General features: G+C 34.1%; 1 protein-coding gene across 1 annotated transcript in view; it reads right to left on the bottom strand.

Moving 5' to 3' along the window:
- Abcb7 (ATP binding cassette subfamily B member 7) overlaps positions 1-20,001 on the bottom strand; it is a 149,409-nt gene that overhangs the window by 13,387 nt on the left and 116,021 nt on the right. The window contains exons 5-15 of the mRNA XM_006991567.4: positions 17,861-17,993; positions 16,746-17,014; positions 15,696-15,784; positions 15,519-15,606; positions 14,342-14,516; positions 13,282-13,439; positions 12,371-12,534; positions 12,084-12,213; positions 5,065-5,236; positions 3,797-3,900; positions 1,382-1,489 (exon numbers count right to left, since the gene is read on the bottom strand). Of these exons, the coding sequence (XP_006991629.2) occupies positions 1,382-1,489; positions 3,797-3,900; positions 5,065-5,236; positions 12,084-12,213; positions 12,371-12,534; positions 13,282-13,439; positions 14,342-14,516; positions 15,519-15,606; positions 15,696-15,784; positions 16,746-17,014; positions 17,861-17,993 (1,590 nt within the window). The remainder of the gene's footprint in view (positions 1-1,381; positions 1,490-3,796; positions 3,901-5,064; positions 5,237-12,083; positions 12,214-12,370; positions 12,535-13,281; positions 13,440-14,341; positions 14,517-15,518; positions 15,607-15,695; positions 15,785-16,745; positions 17,015-17,860; positions 17,994-20,001) is intronic.

Below are 20,001 nucleotides of genomic sequence, written 5' to 3'. Positions count from 1 at the left end.
TGGAAAAGGCTCTGAATGTGATATAAAAAAGTGAACAGTGTTAGAAATAATCAAACGTTAAGTAAGAGGCAAGGGAAAAGAGATCCTTACAGAAAGGAGTAAAGAACAATTATTAAAAATTTTCAAATCTGCCAATCACAACAATGATTGCTGAGGACATTTAGATAGTAAGTGTGTATAGTAATTCTCTCAAAAGTGATAAAATAGGATTTCTTTTTACTTTACCTATAAGGAAAACAAAAATATAAGTGGTTGTGTTTAAAAATGATCATTTTTATTTTACAGTAATTTTTAAGACATTAAGGTTATATATAGCATTAGAACAAGACACTGCAAAGATCTATTCAGGGCAAAAATAAATGCAGAAAACTTATTTTATATAGACAGTCATTGAAAAATATGCTTCTATCTTGAAGAATTAATACTTTCCTGATCAAACATTTGCTTTTAGTTCTTTAATAAAGAGTGAGTTAATATAGCTTATCCTTCTTGGAAATTTCATACATTATTTCCTACAAAAGTGACTAAAGCCAGAATACTATTAGGATTCAATCTCATCTAAAGAACATAAATTCTGTAACATTTTATTAGATGCAATAATTAAATTTCAGTTATCTGTAGCTATTTCAATATTCTTCAAATACTATCACTTTTCCTTTTTATAGCTTCTATTAAATTTATTCTTTGATAAGGTCACACACACACACACACACACACACACACACACAATTAACTTACTGATTAATTCCACCCCTACCTTGTCTTGTCTTCCTTTCACCCTTGTTAAACCCACACCTCCCTATAAGTGCATTTCCTCCATTCATGTCTTTTTGTTTTGTAATCCACTGATTTTTACCAGGACAGTCTATATGAACACTGGTTTAGGAATATCCACTGGAGTCTGGTGGGTTCACCTTTAGGTACACAGGTGCAGACAATGACTGCCCTCTCCTAGAATCCATAAGTAGTCAATAGTGCCTTGGGAAGGATATGGCCCTGTGACTCCCTCCTGTATTCATGACTTGACTGCTGACTAGCTCAGTCTTAGGCAAACCCACTGCAGGTAGCTGCAGCTGCTGTAAGGTTATGATTACAATGGTTGTGTTACGGCCAGAAAAGAGCATTTCGCAGCCTTCCTTCCTATCTTCTGGTTCTTTATCCCCTATCCCAAACCTCCCCCACACCTATTCCTCTGTGTCCCCTAGGCATTAGAGGGAGTGGTATAAATGTGCTATTTAGGGTTAAACACTCAAATGGCAGTTATTTTCTGCACCTTTAGCAGCCATGAATCCCTGCATTCACTGTCTATCACTGCAGAGAGAAACTTCTCTAATTAAGGCTGAGTAGCAATGAATACTAACTTTTAAAGTTCATCTCTTACCTGGCTGAGGACAATGATCTCATCTGCATCAACCACTGTTGACAATCTGTGTGCAATGAAAATAGAAGTTCTGTGCTTGACCACATCCCTCATGGCACCAAGAATAGTCTACAAGTTTGACAAGAGTAGGAGAAAAGCAAACCAGAGCTCTCGTTAGGTTAATGTAAATTAAAACAATCATATCTTTCCTAAGGGAACTTAGGAATTTATATCAACACTAAATATTTCACCTCTAATACTTACTGAAATAAATAAAAAGAAGACAAAAAACAATGAAAATTGGGAAGTAAACATGAGTACAAGTACACTGTAATAAAAAATATCACTTAGATAGGCAGCTTGTCACTAAAATACCTGGGACAAGGATATATATTCTCTGTTTTAAATAAGACAACATAGTCACATATAATCTTATCAATAAGAACAAAACTGAAATGAGGAAGTACACAAGTGATAGGACACAGAGAAAATACAAAAAAAATCTCAAACAAAGACAGGAGTCTGGAAGCATGCAGGAACATTTGTTATTCCTTAGTTCAAAGGCAAAACAGAGCTAAGTACCTTTAACTTGAGGAAGCCCTTTTTTTCCCAAAAGCATTTTGAGTTCTTGATTTTTGAGACAAGCTGGTACAAGACTTACTATGTAGATTCAATTGGCCTTAAACTGTTGGCATTAAAGGTGTGCCTGGGCACAATTTGAGTTTTTTGTTTTTGTTTTTTGAGACAGGGTTTCTTCGTGCACTTTTGGTGCCTGTCCTGGAACTCACTCTGTAGACCAGGCTGGCCTCAAACTCACAGAGATCCGCTTGGCTTTGCCTCCCAAGTGCTGGGATTAAAGGCGTGTGCCACCACTGCCTGGCTCATATTTTGAGTTCTTAATGCATTCTAGAAAATAGATTTTGTTTACTGCCTATAAAGTGTAAGACAGTTACATATGTGTTCACTTATCTTTAGAGCTAGTTGGCTAAAGAAACAGTGTGGGTAATGGGGATGTAATCACTGGCTTCCCACAAGTATTTCTAAACATTTCATGTTTTAAAAGCAGAAAATTACTGGCAGCAGACAGTTTTTTTGAAAAGGAGGCCTTATGTTTTACTAGGACAGACAAATGATCAACCTGGTGTTTGTAGAAGTCACTCTCCTTTCTTACCTATAAAAATTTAAATTTTGCCTTCTCTGTACCTGTTAAAAAGGCTCACCGAAATCTATCACAACTTTTTCCTCTAAGGAATTCTTTGTAAATGCTTAATGGGTTATATTCTCTGGCATAATAATACTATGTGACTTAAAAACTGCTGTTACAAATTTTATCTTGTTAGCTTGTAACTTGTACGACAGATATTTAGGTATGAAGTTCTCATAAGTAGGCTGCTATTCTCTTTTGAATGGGATCTAGTCTTGTTTAATGTATAATTCTCAAATGAATATACTTTGAATTGTTTTAGGTATGTTGCTAATAATATAATAATGTTCCCTAAAATTTAATTCAAACATGTAAATACTACATGTAAAGCTGAAATATTACTTGTAAAGCTGAAAGTAGATCTCTACCTTAACATTAGATTTATACCACATACTCAGTGAAAAGTAGCATTTGCCTATTTTTAGCTGTAGATTAACCCACATGAAATTATTACTGCTGCTAAAACTTTTGTATGTAATGTAAAGATATTAGAAGATGCAATGAACTAGTTGGGGTAATATCATGACATCATTGTCACAAAACTCTTGTTGTTACACAACACTTTTGTGAATGAACACAAATGACACCAGTCTAAGGGTTGTATGTGCCTGACTTGCACTTCAATAGTAAGTGAAAGGTATTCTGGTATATACTGTGTCAGAGTCACTTACATGACTTCTATTAAGGACAAGATAGTTATTAAAACTTTCTTCTCTCACTAGCATGTTGGGTAATATGTACAGCTTTGCAAGATGCAAGAGTAATGTAATAACAGCATAGGGTATCACATACTTCCAAAAGGAAGCACATCTGTGAACAGATTTAACAGTGTATTATCTGGTTCAATGCAACCTGGCTCTTGTAGCATTCATTAACACTTGCCATTTGGAAGGAAGGGGTTAGGTATTTTGCTTTATAATACCTCCTAATGAAATTTATTCAAAACACTAAGTCAGTAGTTCTCAACCTGTAAGTCACAACCCTTTTGGGGGACAAATGACCCTTTCACAGGAGTCTCATAAACAGATATTTATATTACGATTCATAAAAGTAGCAAAATTATGAATTAGCAATGAAAATAAGTTTTTGGTTGGAGTCACCACAACATAAGGAACTGTATTAAAGGGTTGCAGCATTAAGAAGGTTGAGAACCAGTACTCTAATAATGAAGATATTGTACTGAATCTTCCAAGGAAAGAAGGTTTTTTTTTGTTATTTTCATTGTCATTTACCTCTTCAGTTATTGAATCTAATGATGAAGTAGCTTCATCATAGAGAATAACTGGGGGGTCCTTCAAAATGGCTCTTGCAATTGCTACTCTCTGTTTTTCTCCTCCTGGAAAAGAAAAATTTTAATTTAAGGAAACATAATACAGTAATATTCTGTTTCTAGTGTTTCTGTTGATTATAACCATCAAGTTATACCTGCACTCTTTATCACTCATTTTCCTAAATTGTTCAGTCTAAGTCTACATATGGTATCCTTTGACAAACTACAGTCCATGGAATACAAATGCAATCTTAATGAATCTGATTCATGTCAGTGAAATGAATAAAAATGAGAAGTAACAACTTTGATTCTCCAATTGTTCTTACCAGAAACGTTTATCATATGTGTTACTTTCTATTACAGATGTTTCAAATATGTAACAAGCTTAGATAAAAAAAAAATCATTAGCAAAGAATCAACAAAGCAAAAAGATAAATCCAAACTATCTGAAACTAAAACACTTAAAGACATAAAACCATGAATATGTAATTTATAACAACATAAAAAGGTCCCAACCTACTAATATTTAAGAATATTTTGAGATAAGCTGTTATTTCATAGCATTTTTCAAAATAAGAATGTATATTGAATACATTTTACTTTCTTTTAACTGCAATGGCAAATTATATAAACCTTTATAAGGTAGACTGAAATGATAAATATCTATTACAAAGTTACGACCAAACAATGACTACAAACCAACTTAACTGGAAAATCTTTGTTTAAAATAGCCTTAACAACAAATTTCTAATTGACCACAAATTCCTTGACAGCAGGCCAACTACTCATAAACAATTTGGCATAGGAGCCATGCAAGTGTGTACTTAATAAATCTTGTAAATAAATGAATTATTCAAAAATTCATTTTAAGGTTATCATTAAACATACCATCTCATGATTAAAGATTTACATAGAAACATACAAGCCTCAAAATTTCTCTCACCAGTGAGCTAACTAAAAAGGATAAGAAAATAAACAGGACCAAGTGTAAGGATGTCTAGACAACTGAACTGCACCTAGGAAATGAGATGAGAGATACACTATTCAGTACTAAACTACTTAACTCCACTTTCATATTCCAGGTGAGTAACAGTCTTGGCTTTCCTTAAATATAAAGGCTGTGGATTATACTTTAACACTGATATACCTGAGATCCCATCAATAATATAAACAGTCCACCAATTGGTTTGAAGAGAATATACAAGCAGAAGATTCAAAATGTTTGCTCACCTGATAGCTTGAGTCCTCGTTCCCCTACTTGTGTGTCATATCCATGTGGCATTCGAAGAATTGCATCATGGAGACCAGCTAATTTTGCTACTGCATATACTTCCTCTGGTGAAGCATTGATGTTTCCATATAAAAGGTTGTAGTAGATAGTGTTATGGAAGAGGACGGCATCCTGTATTAAACGGCAGATTTGTATAGACACACATGTATGTATGCATATATGTGTTCATTACACAAATTGTAAAAAATATAAAGACATAAAGTAATAGTAAATAGCAAACCATGACAATTCCTCTTGAGTGTCCTGCAGTCTCAGGTCCCTTTCTGGAACTAATTACCACGTATAATTTGTTATGTTCATTCCAGTAATTCTATATTACTTCTAGACACTTATTGCTTAACCATATGCTTTTTTTTTTAATACAAGGGAACCCAATCTATACATACTATTTTGTAAATTGCTTTTTCTACTTAACATACGCTAGAGATTGTCCATTCTGGATAATAGAAACATACTTCATTCTTTTAATAGTTATACATTTCATACTATAGATATAATTAACTTATTCCCCCATGTACATTAATGCGATTAACATGTTGAAATAAAATAGCATTATATAAATGGCTTTACACAAATAAGTATTTATGTAAGAAGTCCTAGATGTTAACTGATAGATCAAAATATAAGTTTATCCTTATTCTGCAATATTATTGCTCAGCTGTCCTGGAAAAACAGCAGCTAGTAATATATGAATATGTTCTACTTAGTGGCATGTAAGGTTGCTAGAGCTCCATAGCTTTAGCAACCCTCGTTTTTACTCATTTTCACCTGTGACTTTTTTTTTTTTTTTTTTTTTTTTTTTTTTTTTTTTTTTTTTTTTTTTTGATATATATTTTTTATTTTACAATACCATTCAGTTCTACATATCAGCCATGGGTTCCCCTATTCTCCCCCCTCCCACGCCCTCCCCTTACCCCCAGCCCACCCTCCATTCCCACCTCCTCCAGGACAAGTCCTCCCCCGAGGACTGTGATCGACTTGGTAGACTCAGTCCAGCGAGGTCCAGTCCCTTCCTCCCAGACTAAGCCAAGTGTCCCTGCATAAGTTCCTGGTTTCAAACAGCCAACTCATGGAATGAGCACAGGACTTGGTCCCACTGCCTAGATGCCTCCCAAACTGATCAAGCCAATCAACTGTCTCACCTATTCAGAGGGCCTGATCCAGCTGGGAGCCCCTCAGTCTATGGTTCATAGTTCATGTGTTTCCATTCATTTGGCTATTTTTTTTCAATAATTGAGTAAAACTGAAATTTATTATATGCCCCAGTCGTCCTAGGGACCTCCATGCTATATATATAGCCTCTATGGTTCTATGGGTTGTGGTCTGATTGTTCATTTTATATCTAGAATCCACCAATGAGTGAGTACATACCATAACTGTCTTTCTGGGTTTGGGTTACCTCACTCAGGATGATTTTTTCTAGTTCCATCCATTTGCCTGCAAATTTCATGCTTTCATTGTTTTTCTCTGCTGAGTAGTACTCCATTGTGTATATGTACCACATTTTTTTCATCCATTCTTCCGTTGATGGGCATCTAGGTTGTTTCCAGGTTCTGGCTATTACAAATAGTGCTGCTATGAACATAGCTGAGCATGTATCTTTATGGTATGTATCAGCATTCTTTGGGTATATGCCCAAGAGTGGGATGGCTGGGTCTTGAGGTAGTTCGATTCCTAATTTTCTGAGAAACCGCCATACTGATTTCCATAGTGGTTGTACAAGTTTACATTCCCACCAACAGTGGAGGAGTGTTCCCTTTGCTCCACATCCTCTCCAACATTGGTTGTCATTGGTGTTTTTGATCTTAGTCATTCTAACAGGTGTAAGGTGGTATCTCAGAGTCGTTTTGATTTGCATTTCTCTGATGATTAAGGATGTTGAGCATTTCTTTAAATGTCTTTCAGCCATTTGTAGTTCTTGTTTTGTGAATTCTCTGTTTAGCTCTTTAGCCCATTTTTTAATTGGACTGTTCAGTGCTTTGATGTCTAGTTTCTTGAGTTCTTTATATATTGTGGAGATCAATCCTCTGTCAGATGTGGGGTTGGTGAAGATCTTTTCCCAATCTGTTGGCTGTCTTTTTGTCTTATTGACTGTGTCTTTTGCCCTGCAAAAGCTTCTCAGTTTTGAGAGGTCCCATTTATTAATGGTTGTGCTCAGGGTCTGTGCTGTCGGTGTTTTATTTAGGAAATGGTCTCCAGTGCCAATGCGTTCAAGAGTGCTTCCTATCTTCTTTTCTATTAAGTTTAGTGTAACTGGATTTATGTTTAGGTCTTTGATCCACTTGGACTTGAGTTTTGTGCATGGTGACAGATATGGATCTATTTGTAATCTTTTACATATTGACATCCAGTTATGCCAGCACCATTTGTTGAAGATACTTTCTTTGTTCCATTGTATAGTTTTGGCTCCTTTGTCAAAAACCAGGTGTTCATATGTGCATGGATTAATGTCAGGGTCTTCAATTCGATTCCATTGGTCCGTATGTCGGTTTTTATACCAGTACCAAGCTGTTTTTATTACTATAGCTCTATAGTAGAGTTTGAGGTCCGGGATGGTGATGCCTCCAAGGGTTGCTTTATCGTATAGGATTCTTTTAGCTATCCTGGGTCTTTTGTTTTTCCATATAAAGTTGAGTATTTTTCTTTCCAAGTCTGTGAAGAATTGTGTTGGGATTTTGATGGGGATTGCATTGAATCTGTAGATTGCTTTTGGTAAGATTGCCATTTTTACTATGTTAATCCTACCTATCCATGAGCATGGGAGATCCTTCCATTTTCTGATATCTTCTTCAATTTCTTTCTTTAGAGATTTAAAGTTCTTATCAAAAAGGTCTTTCACTTGTTTAGTTAGTGTTATCCCAAGGTATTTTATATTATTTGTGGCTATTGTAAAGTCACCTGTGACTTTTAGAGTGACATGTTCTTTTTGTTTACATTAGCATTTCCTTAATTACAGATGAGGTTAAAGATATTTCCCTGTGTTTATAAGAAGCTTTTACTTTGGACTTAAAACTCAGCAAATACAGAATTTGTGCATCATGTATGTATTTATTACAGGAAGTTCATTGCAAGCTTTCATTTGATAATTCACCTTGTTCTGACATGGCATACTAAAGATAATTTATTTCAAGTGAGCATTCATCTCCTATTCTTTTTTCAGTCTGAATGGTTGAGAGTAAGGTGAAATAAAATGGCTCTAATTGTTAATGTTCACCAGGAGACCTGGTAAAGGTCTTCTTTTACATAATTTTCAGGCTCAGAATTTCAGATATTATTTCAAGTAATATTCTGATCATTTATATATCCACTACTAACAAATTTCTCATATTGAGATTGTAGCAAATAAGCTCAAAATTCTACACACAGAACTACTTTACAGTATTTTATATTCTGTAAAAAAATAATAAATGCTAACTGAAAAATAGAAAAATACAACAAAAGTAGACAAAATAAAAATTAACTAAACATGTGTGGTGGCCTACCCTTGTAATTCCAGCACTTGGGTAGTAGGTAGTAGGAGCATCATGAGTTTGATGCTAGCCTGCACTATAAGTGAAACCCTATTTCCTAAAACAAAACACAAATGATCTTTTTCCATGACTTTTGCTAAAGACTCTTGTTACACAATAAATACAGGGAATTATGTGAAATAATGCAATTATTAATTTAGTTTAAGTAACCACAGAACTATCCATAGGTATGATATAACATGGTGTGTTTTATACACACACACACACACACACACACACACACACACACACACAACACACACACACAGTTCACAACTTTAAGAAACTAGATAATGTATTAACTTTATAATTTAGAAAAAACATTAATACTTTGGTATTTATTCCATCTTTTTCTCTACTTGCAAGTATTAATCTATGTTGTATAGCTGGAAAATTTTGTTTGATATCCTTTGTAGCATGGTTTCTTAGACCACCAGCACCTAAATAAAGTCACAGAGACTTAATACTAGTTATGTATGTTTGGTCTTAGCTTATGCTTGTCCCACTAGCTCTTATAACTTAATCTGTTTGTCTTCACCTACGTTTTGCCTCGAGACTTTTTACCATTCTTTCACTCTGTATGTCCTACTTTTACTACCTGGCTGGCTGGCCTTAGGCGTTTCTCTCTCTTTCTCCTTCGTTCTCTCCTCTCGAGCCTAGATTCCACCTCCTACTTAATCTCTCTGCCTGCCAGCCCTGCCTATCCCTCTCCTGCCTGGTTATTGGCCATTCAGCTTTTTAATAGATCAATCAGGTACCTTAGGCAGGCAAAGCAACACATCTTTATATCAATAAACAAATGCGTGATAAACAAATGTAATGCATCCTTACATAGTTAAACAACGCAGCATGAACAAATGCAACACACCTTTACATAAAGTAATATTCTGTAACATAAATAGATGTAACACATCTTTACATAGTTAAAATAATATTCCACAACAATTCTTCTTTCAGTAAACTTTGTATTGACATACTGTTCATGATACTCAATATTCTTTAAAACTTTAATACTGGGCTGGAAAAATGGCTCACTGGTTAAGAGCACTGGCTGCTCTTCCAGAGAACCTGGGTTTGGTTCCCAGTACACAGTCACAGTCATCTGTAACCCCAGATTTAAGAACTCCAAATCCCTTTTCGGGTCTCTTTAAGCATCAGGATGCATGGGGTACAAAGACTTATATGCAGGCAAAATACCCATATATGTTAAACAACAACAATAATAATAATATAATTTGAAAAAACTTAATGCTTAAAAATGACTACATGTCACTTGATCCTATAAGACTTCAAGCATTCAATTATCATTGAATATTTATATTGCATCCACCTTTCATTATGATAAATAATGTTGTGGTTAACATTGTATGTAAACACCCATGTTTGTATCTTTTAATTTCTTAATAAAATTTCCTAGGGCCAGACTTATTAGAATACTTTCCCAGAACTTTATATGTATTGCCAATTTGCAAGCCATATTCTTCCCTCAGAAGAGCAAGGCTGCCCATGTTATAGGGTTATGCCTAAATTGGATATTCTGATTTTCAGAATCTTTATCTGTTGTGGAATATTAGTTGAAGATGTCTTACCTTCTTTTATGCTGTGTAATATTTGTTTAATAATGCAAAAATATATTGCATTCTTTTATGTTGCATTTGTTTAACTCTGTGAAGCCATGTTACCTTGCCTGCCTAAAACACCTGATTCATCTATAAAGAGCTGAATGGCCAATAGCTAGGCAAGGGAGGGATATGCGGGGCTGCCAGGCAGAGAAGCAGATAAATAGGAGAAAAAGCGAGGAGAAAGAGGAGCGAGAAAAGGAGGAGAGGAGGACATCAGGGGCCAGCCACCCACCTACACAACCAGCAATGGAGTAAGAAGGAAAACAGAAAAAGGCAAAAGTCCAGAGGCAAACAATAGATGGGATAATTTAAGAAAAACTGGCTAGAAACAAGCCAAGCTAAGACTGGGCATTCATAAGTCAGAGTAAGTCTCCGTGTGATTATTTGGGAGCTAGGTGGCAGGCCACCCAAAGAGAAAATAGTAAAAAAGAAACAACTACATTTGTCAATATAATAGGTAAAAATGCTATTTCATTTTCACAATTTATATTACTAATGTCTCCAATAAGATGAATAGCTTTTCTTCATTCATGAATTTAATGCTTTATTTTTCAAAAGGATGAGTGAAATCATTATATAGCCCAACGGAATGGCAGAAATAAGACTTACATGAATTATAACACAGAATAATATGAAATCACAACCTAGAATGCAGTTTATTTGGCAAAGAGTATAGGTCAATGTTTCTTAACATATAGTAATTCTTACAAACCATCTATCAGAATTGTCTAAGATACATTAAAAAACTGGTTTCTGGGCTCACAATGTACTCCATGATCAGAAGCAGAGCATGTGAAAAAGAAATTGAATTTCCACAGTCTCCCTAGGTGACTCATACCCACTAAAATTTGGGATTCTCAGGAAAAGACAGGATTATACTAGAACACTTAGGGACCTTTTATAATTGGCATATCCCTGTCTGATCACTCTTTTTATTTTGGCTTTTTAAAAGATAGACTCTCACTCTGTAGTCCAGACCTGCCTGGAATGCACTATAGCCCAAGATGCCTCAAACTTAAGTCAATTATCATATCATAGCCTCCCAAGTGCTGGGATTACAGGTGTGGTAACCATTTCGTTCCTGATGACTTTCTTGGAGGTTTCCTCCTGTTCCTTCCTCATATGATTTGTTCTCCCAGAGATCTGATACTGGTTTCATGAATCAACATTACCAGTGAACATCAGACAAGTACTCTATCATTAAGTTACAGTTTCAGACTCCTTTATAGACATTCAAGATAAAACCATACATGCTATAAGACTACTTGTTATCTCAGGCTTTACTTTGAATTTACTTCCTTGTTCCAACGCCAATCACCAAAAGTTTTTGAATGATTACTATAAGTCAGGCACTGTATGTCTAACAGTGAAGAGAACATAGTAGCAAATAAGGCATAAAACTTGAAATTGGTAGATAAATTACTTTGTAATTATAAATGTAATATGTTGAAAGCTATTCAAAGTTATTAGCTTTCATTTATATTGTGGGTATTGTGTCTGCTGCATATATACGTACGTGTATTCTCTACAGTAACTGCGTCTTATAAATAGTATCTTTATTTTAGAAATGAGGAAAGTGAGACTAGTGCCACAGAACTGATTAGTCTTGGAGTTATGGCCAGAAACCACGTCTGCTTGATTGAGGACAATTTGGTTTACATAGTAAATTCCATGTACATGGTGAGATGCTATCCCAAAACAATTTCTTTTGGTAGCACAATTTCACTTGAAAGATCTAACATTACCCACTTCATTAGCATATGTTGATTCAAATTATTATAGTAATATATCCACCAACCCTCTAACAAGTACATTTTAAAAAAATACCTGAGGTACTACTCCCACTGCCCTCCGAAGACTTTCCAGGCTCACATCTTGTATATTTTGACCAGCAATGTAAATGCTACCCTCTTGAGGCTCATAGAAGCGGAACAGCAGCCTCACTATTGTGCTTTTTCTGAAATTGGAGATGAGGAAAGGTTAATCAGCATCTGCCATCATTAGTATATGAGATGTATCATTTAAGTATAGTAATTATTTCACTATGATAAAAAATTCACGTCCAGAATTATCAGTCAATAATGTATAATTTTATAAAGAACTCAATTACCTACCCTGATCCACTACCTCCTACAATGGCCACTTTCTTTCCTGCAGGAACTTCAAAAGATACCCCACTAAGGACTTTCTGTCCTTCAATGTATTCAAAATGCACATTATCAAAGGCCACTGTGGCTGTCTGAGGTGTTATTTGAAGGGGAGATGCCATCTCTTTGTCCTAGAAGGGAAGGTAAAAGAACAACAACTTAACATACTACTTAGAGTAAGCTCTTTAGACAATGTTTTTAATTAACAGAGACAAGGAAAAATGTGGGAAAGGAAGTTTAAGCAAATGGAATAAGGCCATTTCCAATTATGGTTTTTCATTACCCGCTGCATAAAAATGAGCAGGTAAGAAATTCCTATATATTTTGGTTGCTGGGAATTTCTTTCTTTATATTTTTTGGGTTTTTTAAGACAGGGCTTCTCTGTGTAACAAGAGCTCTGGCTATCCTGGAACTTGCTTTTTAGACCAGACTGGTCTGGAACTCACAGAGATCTGCCTGCCTCTGCCTCCCCAGTGCTGGAGTGCTGAGATTAAAGGTGTGTGCTGTGACCGCCCTGGGAAAATTTTCTTGGTGAGGAGTTGGGGAAGAGATGACAGTGAGGAAACTGTCTAATCTAGTGATATAAGAATATTCTCCTAGAGCAGTGCTTCTCAACCTTCCTAATGCTGTGACCCTTAACAGTTCCTCATGCTGTGGTGAGCACAGCCATAAAATTATTTTTTGTTGCTACTTCATAACTATAATTTTGCTGTTGTTATGAATTTGAATATAAATATCTGATATGAAGAATATCTGATATGTGACTCGCTGTGGGAGGTCACGACCCACAGGTTGAGAACCACTGTCCTCGAACAACCCACTATTAGTGAGACAGTGTTCCATGTTCTTTTGAAAAGGCTACTATATACATTACTTACTTTAATCCGCGTGTCTACTTTGAGCAGAGTAAACAAGGTGTTCATATCTATGAGTGCTTGTCTTGTCTCTCTATATACAGTTCCCAGGAAGTTAAGGGGTAATGAAAGTTGAAAAAGCAGTCCATTCACCATTACTAGATCTCCAACCGTAAGGGCACCTTATCATGCAGTTGGAAAAAGAAAGAAAATGTATAAGCTTTCCACCTTAAGACAGTTTTATAGCCAATTTCTGACACATAGCTCTAAATGTACATAATCAGCAACATTTAAGCTGACACAAGTTATACAGCATATGAATGCATGAATTAGGTAATATAGGAACCTGGTGTATATTGTATGGAAAGGGAAAGGCATACCTAATATCCTATGTATAAAACACAAAAAAGAATGATTTAAGTAATGATAGAAGTGGAAGGTTAAGAATATTTCCTTTTTTCCTCTAAGACATAAGCAAATACTTCTTATACAGTATAAAAAAGAAAATTTATAAAAGCACATATATTAAAAATTGGAGTGAATGGCTATTATAACCAAGAAAGATGATACATCTCATATTAATGTCCAACTGAATGAATGAAGGCCAGGCACAGATATTACTTGTAAATGAAAAAAACTACTAGAAAGCTACTGAATTATAAAATAACACATTTGAACTAAACAGCAAATTAATGGCATTGTTTTCCAGGTCTATAAGAAAAATTAAAAATATTAGATAGTAAAAAGGTTGATTCTCAAATTAATAAAAACATTATTTTTAAAAAGGTATCATAAAAGTAAAAACTTTACATGGATAATCAAAAAAATTTCTCCTAAAGAATCAGGTTATAGACCATAAAATGAGTAAACAGTACTTTCATTCAATGAGCAAGTCAGTGTTAACCAAAAGGAAGTAAAAGAATTATCAATCAAGAAAATACATTCCGATAGGAAAAAAAAAAAAAACACCCTGAAAATGTCTAAGTGCTTTACTGAGCACACTTTACAACTAATACAAAACACTTATTCCTTCCATTAACCCATTTATAATAGTGTCTAAATGTGATAACCATAGATCCATTACCTGCCACAATTCCATGACTGGCAAGTACCATTATAGCTGTTAATCCAACACTGAAAATAGCACTTTGGCCAAAGTTCAGCATAGCCAGAGTAGAGGTACTTTTCAATGAAGCAGTCTCATATGTCTTCAAAAATCCGTCGTATCTCTGTGCTTCATATTTTTCATTATTGAAATACTATAAATATATAAAAGTAGTAACTATGGACAAATTAGAATATACAATCTTTTATGCAATTGGTATAAGTTTTATTACATTTCATATAGACACACTTTGGTATTAAAGATCTTATCATAAAATTAAATTTTGAAGAAAAAATGGGCCAGGAGGAGTAGAAAGGGGTTAAAAAGGATAATAGGAAGGGGATAAGAAAGGATAATGGGGGGGGAGAATATAATCACAATACATTAAATACATGTACGAAATTGTCAAAAATAAAACCAGGAATATAAATACACACACACGCGCGTGTATCTACATCATCTTTCAATATATTGGTATTCCTGAAGGTTTTCAATAATGGATTATATTCAAATTTCATCCAATAAACATTTACTAACTAGTCGATCAACTGGAACCTAGAGTTTATTTCAACATGCCTTCACAAAGCCTTAACCTGATGCCTCAAATTCATAGTTCCCACTATCCTTACCATAGCATGTCTTTCTGACTAGTCATCTGAATACTTAACTTTTCTAGCAAATTATAAAACTATGAGAGTAAAGGAGGACATTGTAATATTTTTACCAACTTCTCCCATCATAGCATAGTGCTTAGTATAGCGCTTTGTATATGAGAGGAATTCAGCAATTATTAAGTGAGTGAATGTAAAAATGAATGAAAGAATTAAGGAAAAGCACTATGCTAAGATGAAGGATAAAAAGAGGATCAAGAACTTGCATGTCAACTGAATTAGCTAATATTCATTTGTAATCAAGATGCTAATCATATGTATGATCATTTATAAAATAATTCAGAGGGTAAAATTCTGATTTTTCCTAATAAAAACTGAAGAGGAAAGATGGAGGACATTTCTAAACAAAAGGAAAATGAAGGAGTATTATTTCATCACACCTAGAGATCCTATCCTAATCTGATATTCTTACAACATCTATTAAATTAAATGACAGAATAAATCTTAGTGTGAAAGGCGGACGAAAAGATACTTAAACAGATTACCTTCACAGTTTCATAATTCAGCAGTGAGTCAATAGCAGCGTTACCTGCGTCATTATCCGCTTTGTTCATTTCAATTCTAAATCTAGTTCTGTAAGACAAGGATTTATACAGCATGAAACATATGCTATACCACAACTAATTTCTGCAGCTTTGACTGGCCTCTGGGAAATACCATACCTCCACCGTGTAACTGCAACTGTGAATGCTGTATATGCACCAAGTGTTCCTAGAGTTACCAATGCAAACTGGGCACCACATTTGTAATACTGGAAAAAGAAGTCAAGAGAAGAAATGAGAAGTGATTGAATTGTCTTTGACTTTCACCTTTAACCAAATAATAGGAAAAGTGAGAGGTTTATCATGTATGTAAAAAAAATCTGGCAACATTCTTTATCATGTAAAATAAAATAGAATAAAATAGCATTTAAAAATGTAAAAATAATTAGTTTAGTAAAAGATGATTATGAACCATGCTTAATTACATTTTGAATCAATCAATATAACTGGATATAGCAGTTTATAGTCTAAACTTTAGTCTGACGCTGAGCAAAATGGAAAGCTTATCAAGAATATTATTTTCTTTGTAAGTATTATTTAAGATACTATGCACTTCAGATTAATAAAAATATTCCTTTTCTTAAAATCATTGTTTTAAAAGCAATATAATTAAGCGAAACTTTAAAAAGGAAGTGGTTGCTGTTCTTGTCACATTATAGCATCACAATAGCAAATTTCAGTCAAAGGATATTTATAAAAATGATGATGCTGATAAACTGCATTAATCAATAATGGATTAAAAATCAAATAACTTAGATAATCTACTCAGGGTAACAAGGAAAGAAAGTCAAATTGCACCTGCCACAATTATAGCATCAAATTCTAACACTGAAACAGTATAAGCCTAAAGAGAAATTGATTTAAAGATTACAATGTTTTAACATGCTAGGATTGATAAACAGAAATCTAAATAGTCTGAGCACATCAATCCAAGGTGTGACATACAAAATTCTTGGGGAAAAAAACATTACAAGCACTAATCAATGATCTAGGTGTCTAAAAATATGATACAGAATTTGGACAGACCTTTGACACTTGTGGCAAAATAATGAAACAAACAGAAGATCTTTCTGACATCATGGTATGCAAGAGCAGAACAGCTTCAACTACTAATTTGTTATTAATAAGATTGCAAGATAAAAGCTTACTATGAAAAAATGCATTACTTACCAGAACACCACTGACAAGCGTCATCTCAAACACGATAGGGAGAAGATTAAACACTAAAGCACTGAGGACAAAACTAATACCCCTTGTCCCTCTGTCAATAGCCTTAGATAAAGCTCCTGTCTGTCTGCTCAAATGGAAACCCAGATCCAAGTTGTGAAGATGGAGAAATACATTTTTGGCTATTCTTCGGATTGAATTTTGAGCTACTTTGCCAAATACTGCATTTCGAACTTCATTGAAAAAGGCAGCTCCGGCTCTTGATACACCATCTAACACAACAAAAGAAAAAAGTAGGGGGGCATACAAACATTAGAATCATAGCAGTGTAAGTGGCAAGGCTGCAGGAAATCTTTATACAATGAATAATTCAGCCAATAAATATAATATTTACACTAAAGGAAATGTAGAACTCATCTACTCTAATGAGTACTAACTTTTTCATCATCATAAATCTCTTTCAGTATTATTTGACCCTAGATTTCAGATGCTGAAAGAGTTTCCCAATTAAAATACTTTTAATATAGAATAGACCAGATGGCCTCATTGTGGATAAGTGTACAATATCTAATTCAATTCTCTCAAATAACAAATGCAAAAGGCTTAGATCCTGAAGAGTCAAGTGCTTTTAGCAAGCTCCTGCTTCTGTCTCTGAAGTCTTAAAGTGTCCTTTCAAATGTATGGGGTCCAAGTTCATTTGCAAGAATTTCAAATTGTATCTGTGTGTCATGGTCACTGAATATATTTTAACAAAGCACTAATGTTCATATATCATTATTTAGCCACTTCCATTTAATATTAACAGTAAGAAAATAACTGGCCTTTCTAGAAAGATATTTTATTTAAAAAAAAAAACCTAGTGAAGATGGTGGTAATACATTTAATGTCATATTTTATATTATTTTTTCAAACATAGAAAATGCTACTGTATCACATAAGTTTTGCAAAGCATATCATACAAAGAATTTTCAAAAACAGATCAAAATAAGTCTCACATAAAATAATAAAAATCCAAAATGCTAAGTTGTATTTGTGATGAAAAGGTCATCTGCTCAAATATGATGAAACCTTCTTGAAGAAAGTCAACACCTGTAGACAGATTAAAGAATCACACATACAGCCAATCAGAACTGCTGTTGCCATGGTTGCAACTGTATTTGGTGCATCACTCAGGTTCAGCATGTTTCCCGACATCTGGTTGAGGCTGTCTACAGCATATTTAAACATGAAAGGAACCACAATATTCATAGCCTAAAAATATAAAAACATCAATTACCCACCATACATAAAACATTTATTATAAAAGTACAAATATTTTCCTTAAATTATTATTTGTGGTAATGTTTACTGGAATACATTTACTGGAATTGAAATGATTTTTGCAATTTACAAAGATAAAAATCTTTGGCACTGGAAGCTCTGCTATTTTAGGATTCTTACACTACACTGCCATGTTAATATTAATTTACAAATTATGTGAATTAGTCAAATGCTCCTGCATCCACGAAACCATTCTTGATCAGCTGCTAAAAATGCTTTCTATAATCTGAAATCCTACAGAGCTCGTGGCACTTAGCAGCAAATTGTTTTCCATTATAGTTATCTGTGTATATACATTTTGTTTTCCTATTATATCCTTAAGGTTCTACATCATATTATTCTTTCTTGTCATACTCCTATAGAGTATAATGTTTTGTACAGAGGTGATAAATATTTTGAAGTTATTTTTTCATGAGACAATGTAAAGTTGAAATTTTATAGCGAAAAGGATCATAAAAGCTGAAAAGTGACAAGTATCTGTGATTGATTTACTATTGAGAAAAAAAGTAGCACTGATAGATCCGTTTAGCCCACAAGAGTCTTTGTTCTAATATCATACAAAACAAAACCTATCAAACATCAAATGCTTTCATTTGTCCAATATCTCTTTTAGAACATACAGTTCTAATACAGAAAGCAGCACTTAGGTCCAGTGAATTTACAGACTACTAAAGTACTTTTGAAAAGATTACATTACAGACTTAAAAACAAATGTTAACAATGAACAAGGACTATTAAACACACTGAAAAGATAGCACCTGTCCTACTGCCATAATACCCTCTTGTTAAACATAAGAATGAACTATTTCTAAGCTATGTAAATCTTACCAATCAAAATTTCAATTAATTGTGCTAACATTAAACAATAACATTAAAATATAAACAGCTGGTAGCATATGCTTTTAAGGATGTAGAACTATGATATGGTGCCGTGCTTAAATTTTTAAGGTTTCTAACTATTCACTCTTCCTCACTATATTTTCACTTTCTAAAGCTCAATCTGATTCTCTTATCATTCCTAATACTTTCTTAGAAACTTGCAGCAATTTGACCACATTTTGCTAACACCTATATTAATGTTTATAACTCAATACTATCACCCTCATGATACACTTATTAATTTTGTGCATGTGCATGATATAGTCAATATTTGAGGAAAGGCAGGTACCACGAGGTTTAATGACATGAATGGTAAGCAGCAGAGAGGAGAATAAAATTGAAGCCTGGTACTTGAAGTCAGAAAGATTTCCAGTATGCCACAGCTATATCAGCAACTTATAAGGACTCATATATTTTATTTCTTTTGTACCTTAAAATGAATGTTTTCAAATGTACTACTGAATTCATTCACACTTGTAAATTATAACTTCAGTAATTTAAATAAATTTGAGCTGATTCTGGATTTTTCCTTATAATGAGGTCGAATTTCCTCATCTGCATTCCAATACATTTTCTTCAGTAGAAAGAAAAGTGATAGTTAAAACAACCATACGATTCTCCTGATTCATAGCTTATTATACCTTTGCCACAACTACAGTGAGTAATGACAGAATTGAACAAATTAAAGTTGCACTATTTTATTTTTTGAAAATGTTTTTGGGGTTGGTCAATTTGTGGAGCATTTCTGTTAAGTATGCAGAACATGTTAATGTCATTGGTCCTGTGTTGTATATAGCAGAAAAAAGGATAGAAAGCACAGTGCTAAAAACAAGCACTAAAACTAAATATAACTGAATACTGTCAATTTTCTCATTAAAAAGCACTTTCCAAAAGCAAAGAAATACATGTACTTAAAAAGTACAGAAAGATACTAATAAAGTAGGAGAGCTTATCTTCCTTGTAGCTCTTTTGTTCTGTGTGGTTTCCTAGCCTTGTGATATAGTGGGGGTGAGGTGTGGCAAATAGCTTTGCATATTATTTCACCTTCAGCACAACTAGA

Source organism: Peromyscus maniculatus, chromosome X (genome assembly GCF_049852395.1).
Source record: "Peromyscus maniculatus bairdii isolate BWxNUB_F1_BW_parent chromosome X, HU_Pman_BW_mat_3.1, whole genome shotgun sequence".
NCBI lineage: Eukaryota > Metazoa > Chordata > Mammalia > Rodentia > Cricetidae > Peromyscus > Peromyscus maniculatus.
The sequence above is the reverse complement of the archived record's forward strand: the minus strand, read 5'-3'. Positions and strand labels throughout refer to the sequence as shown.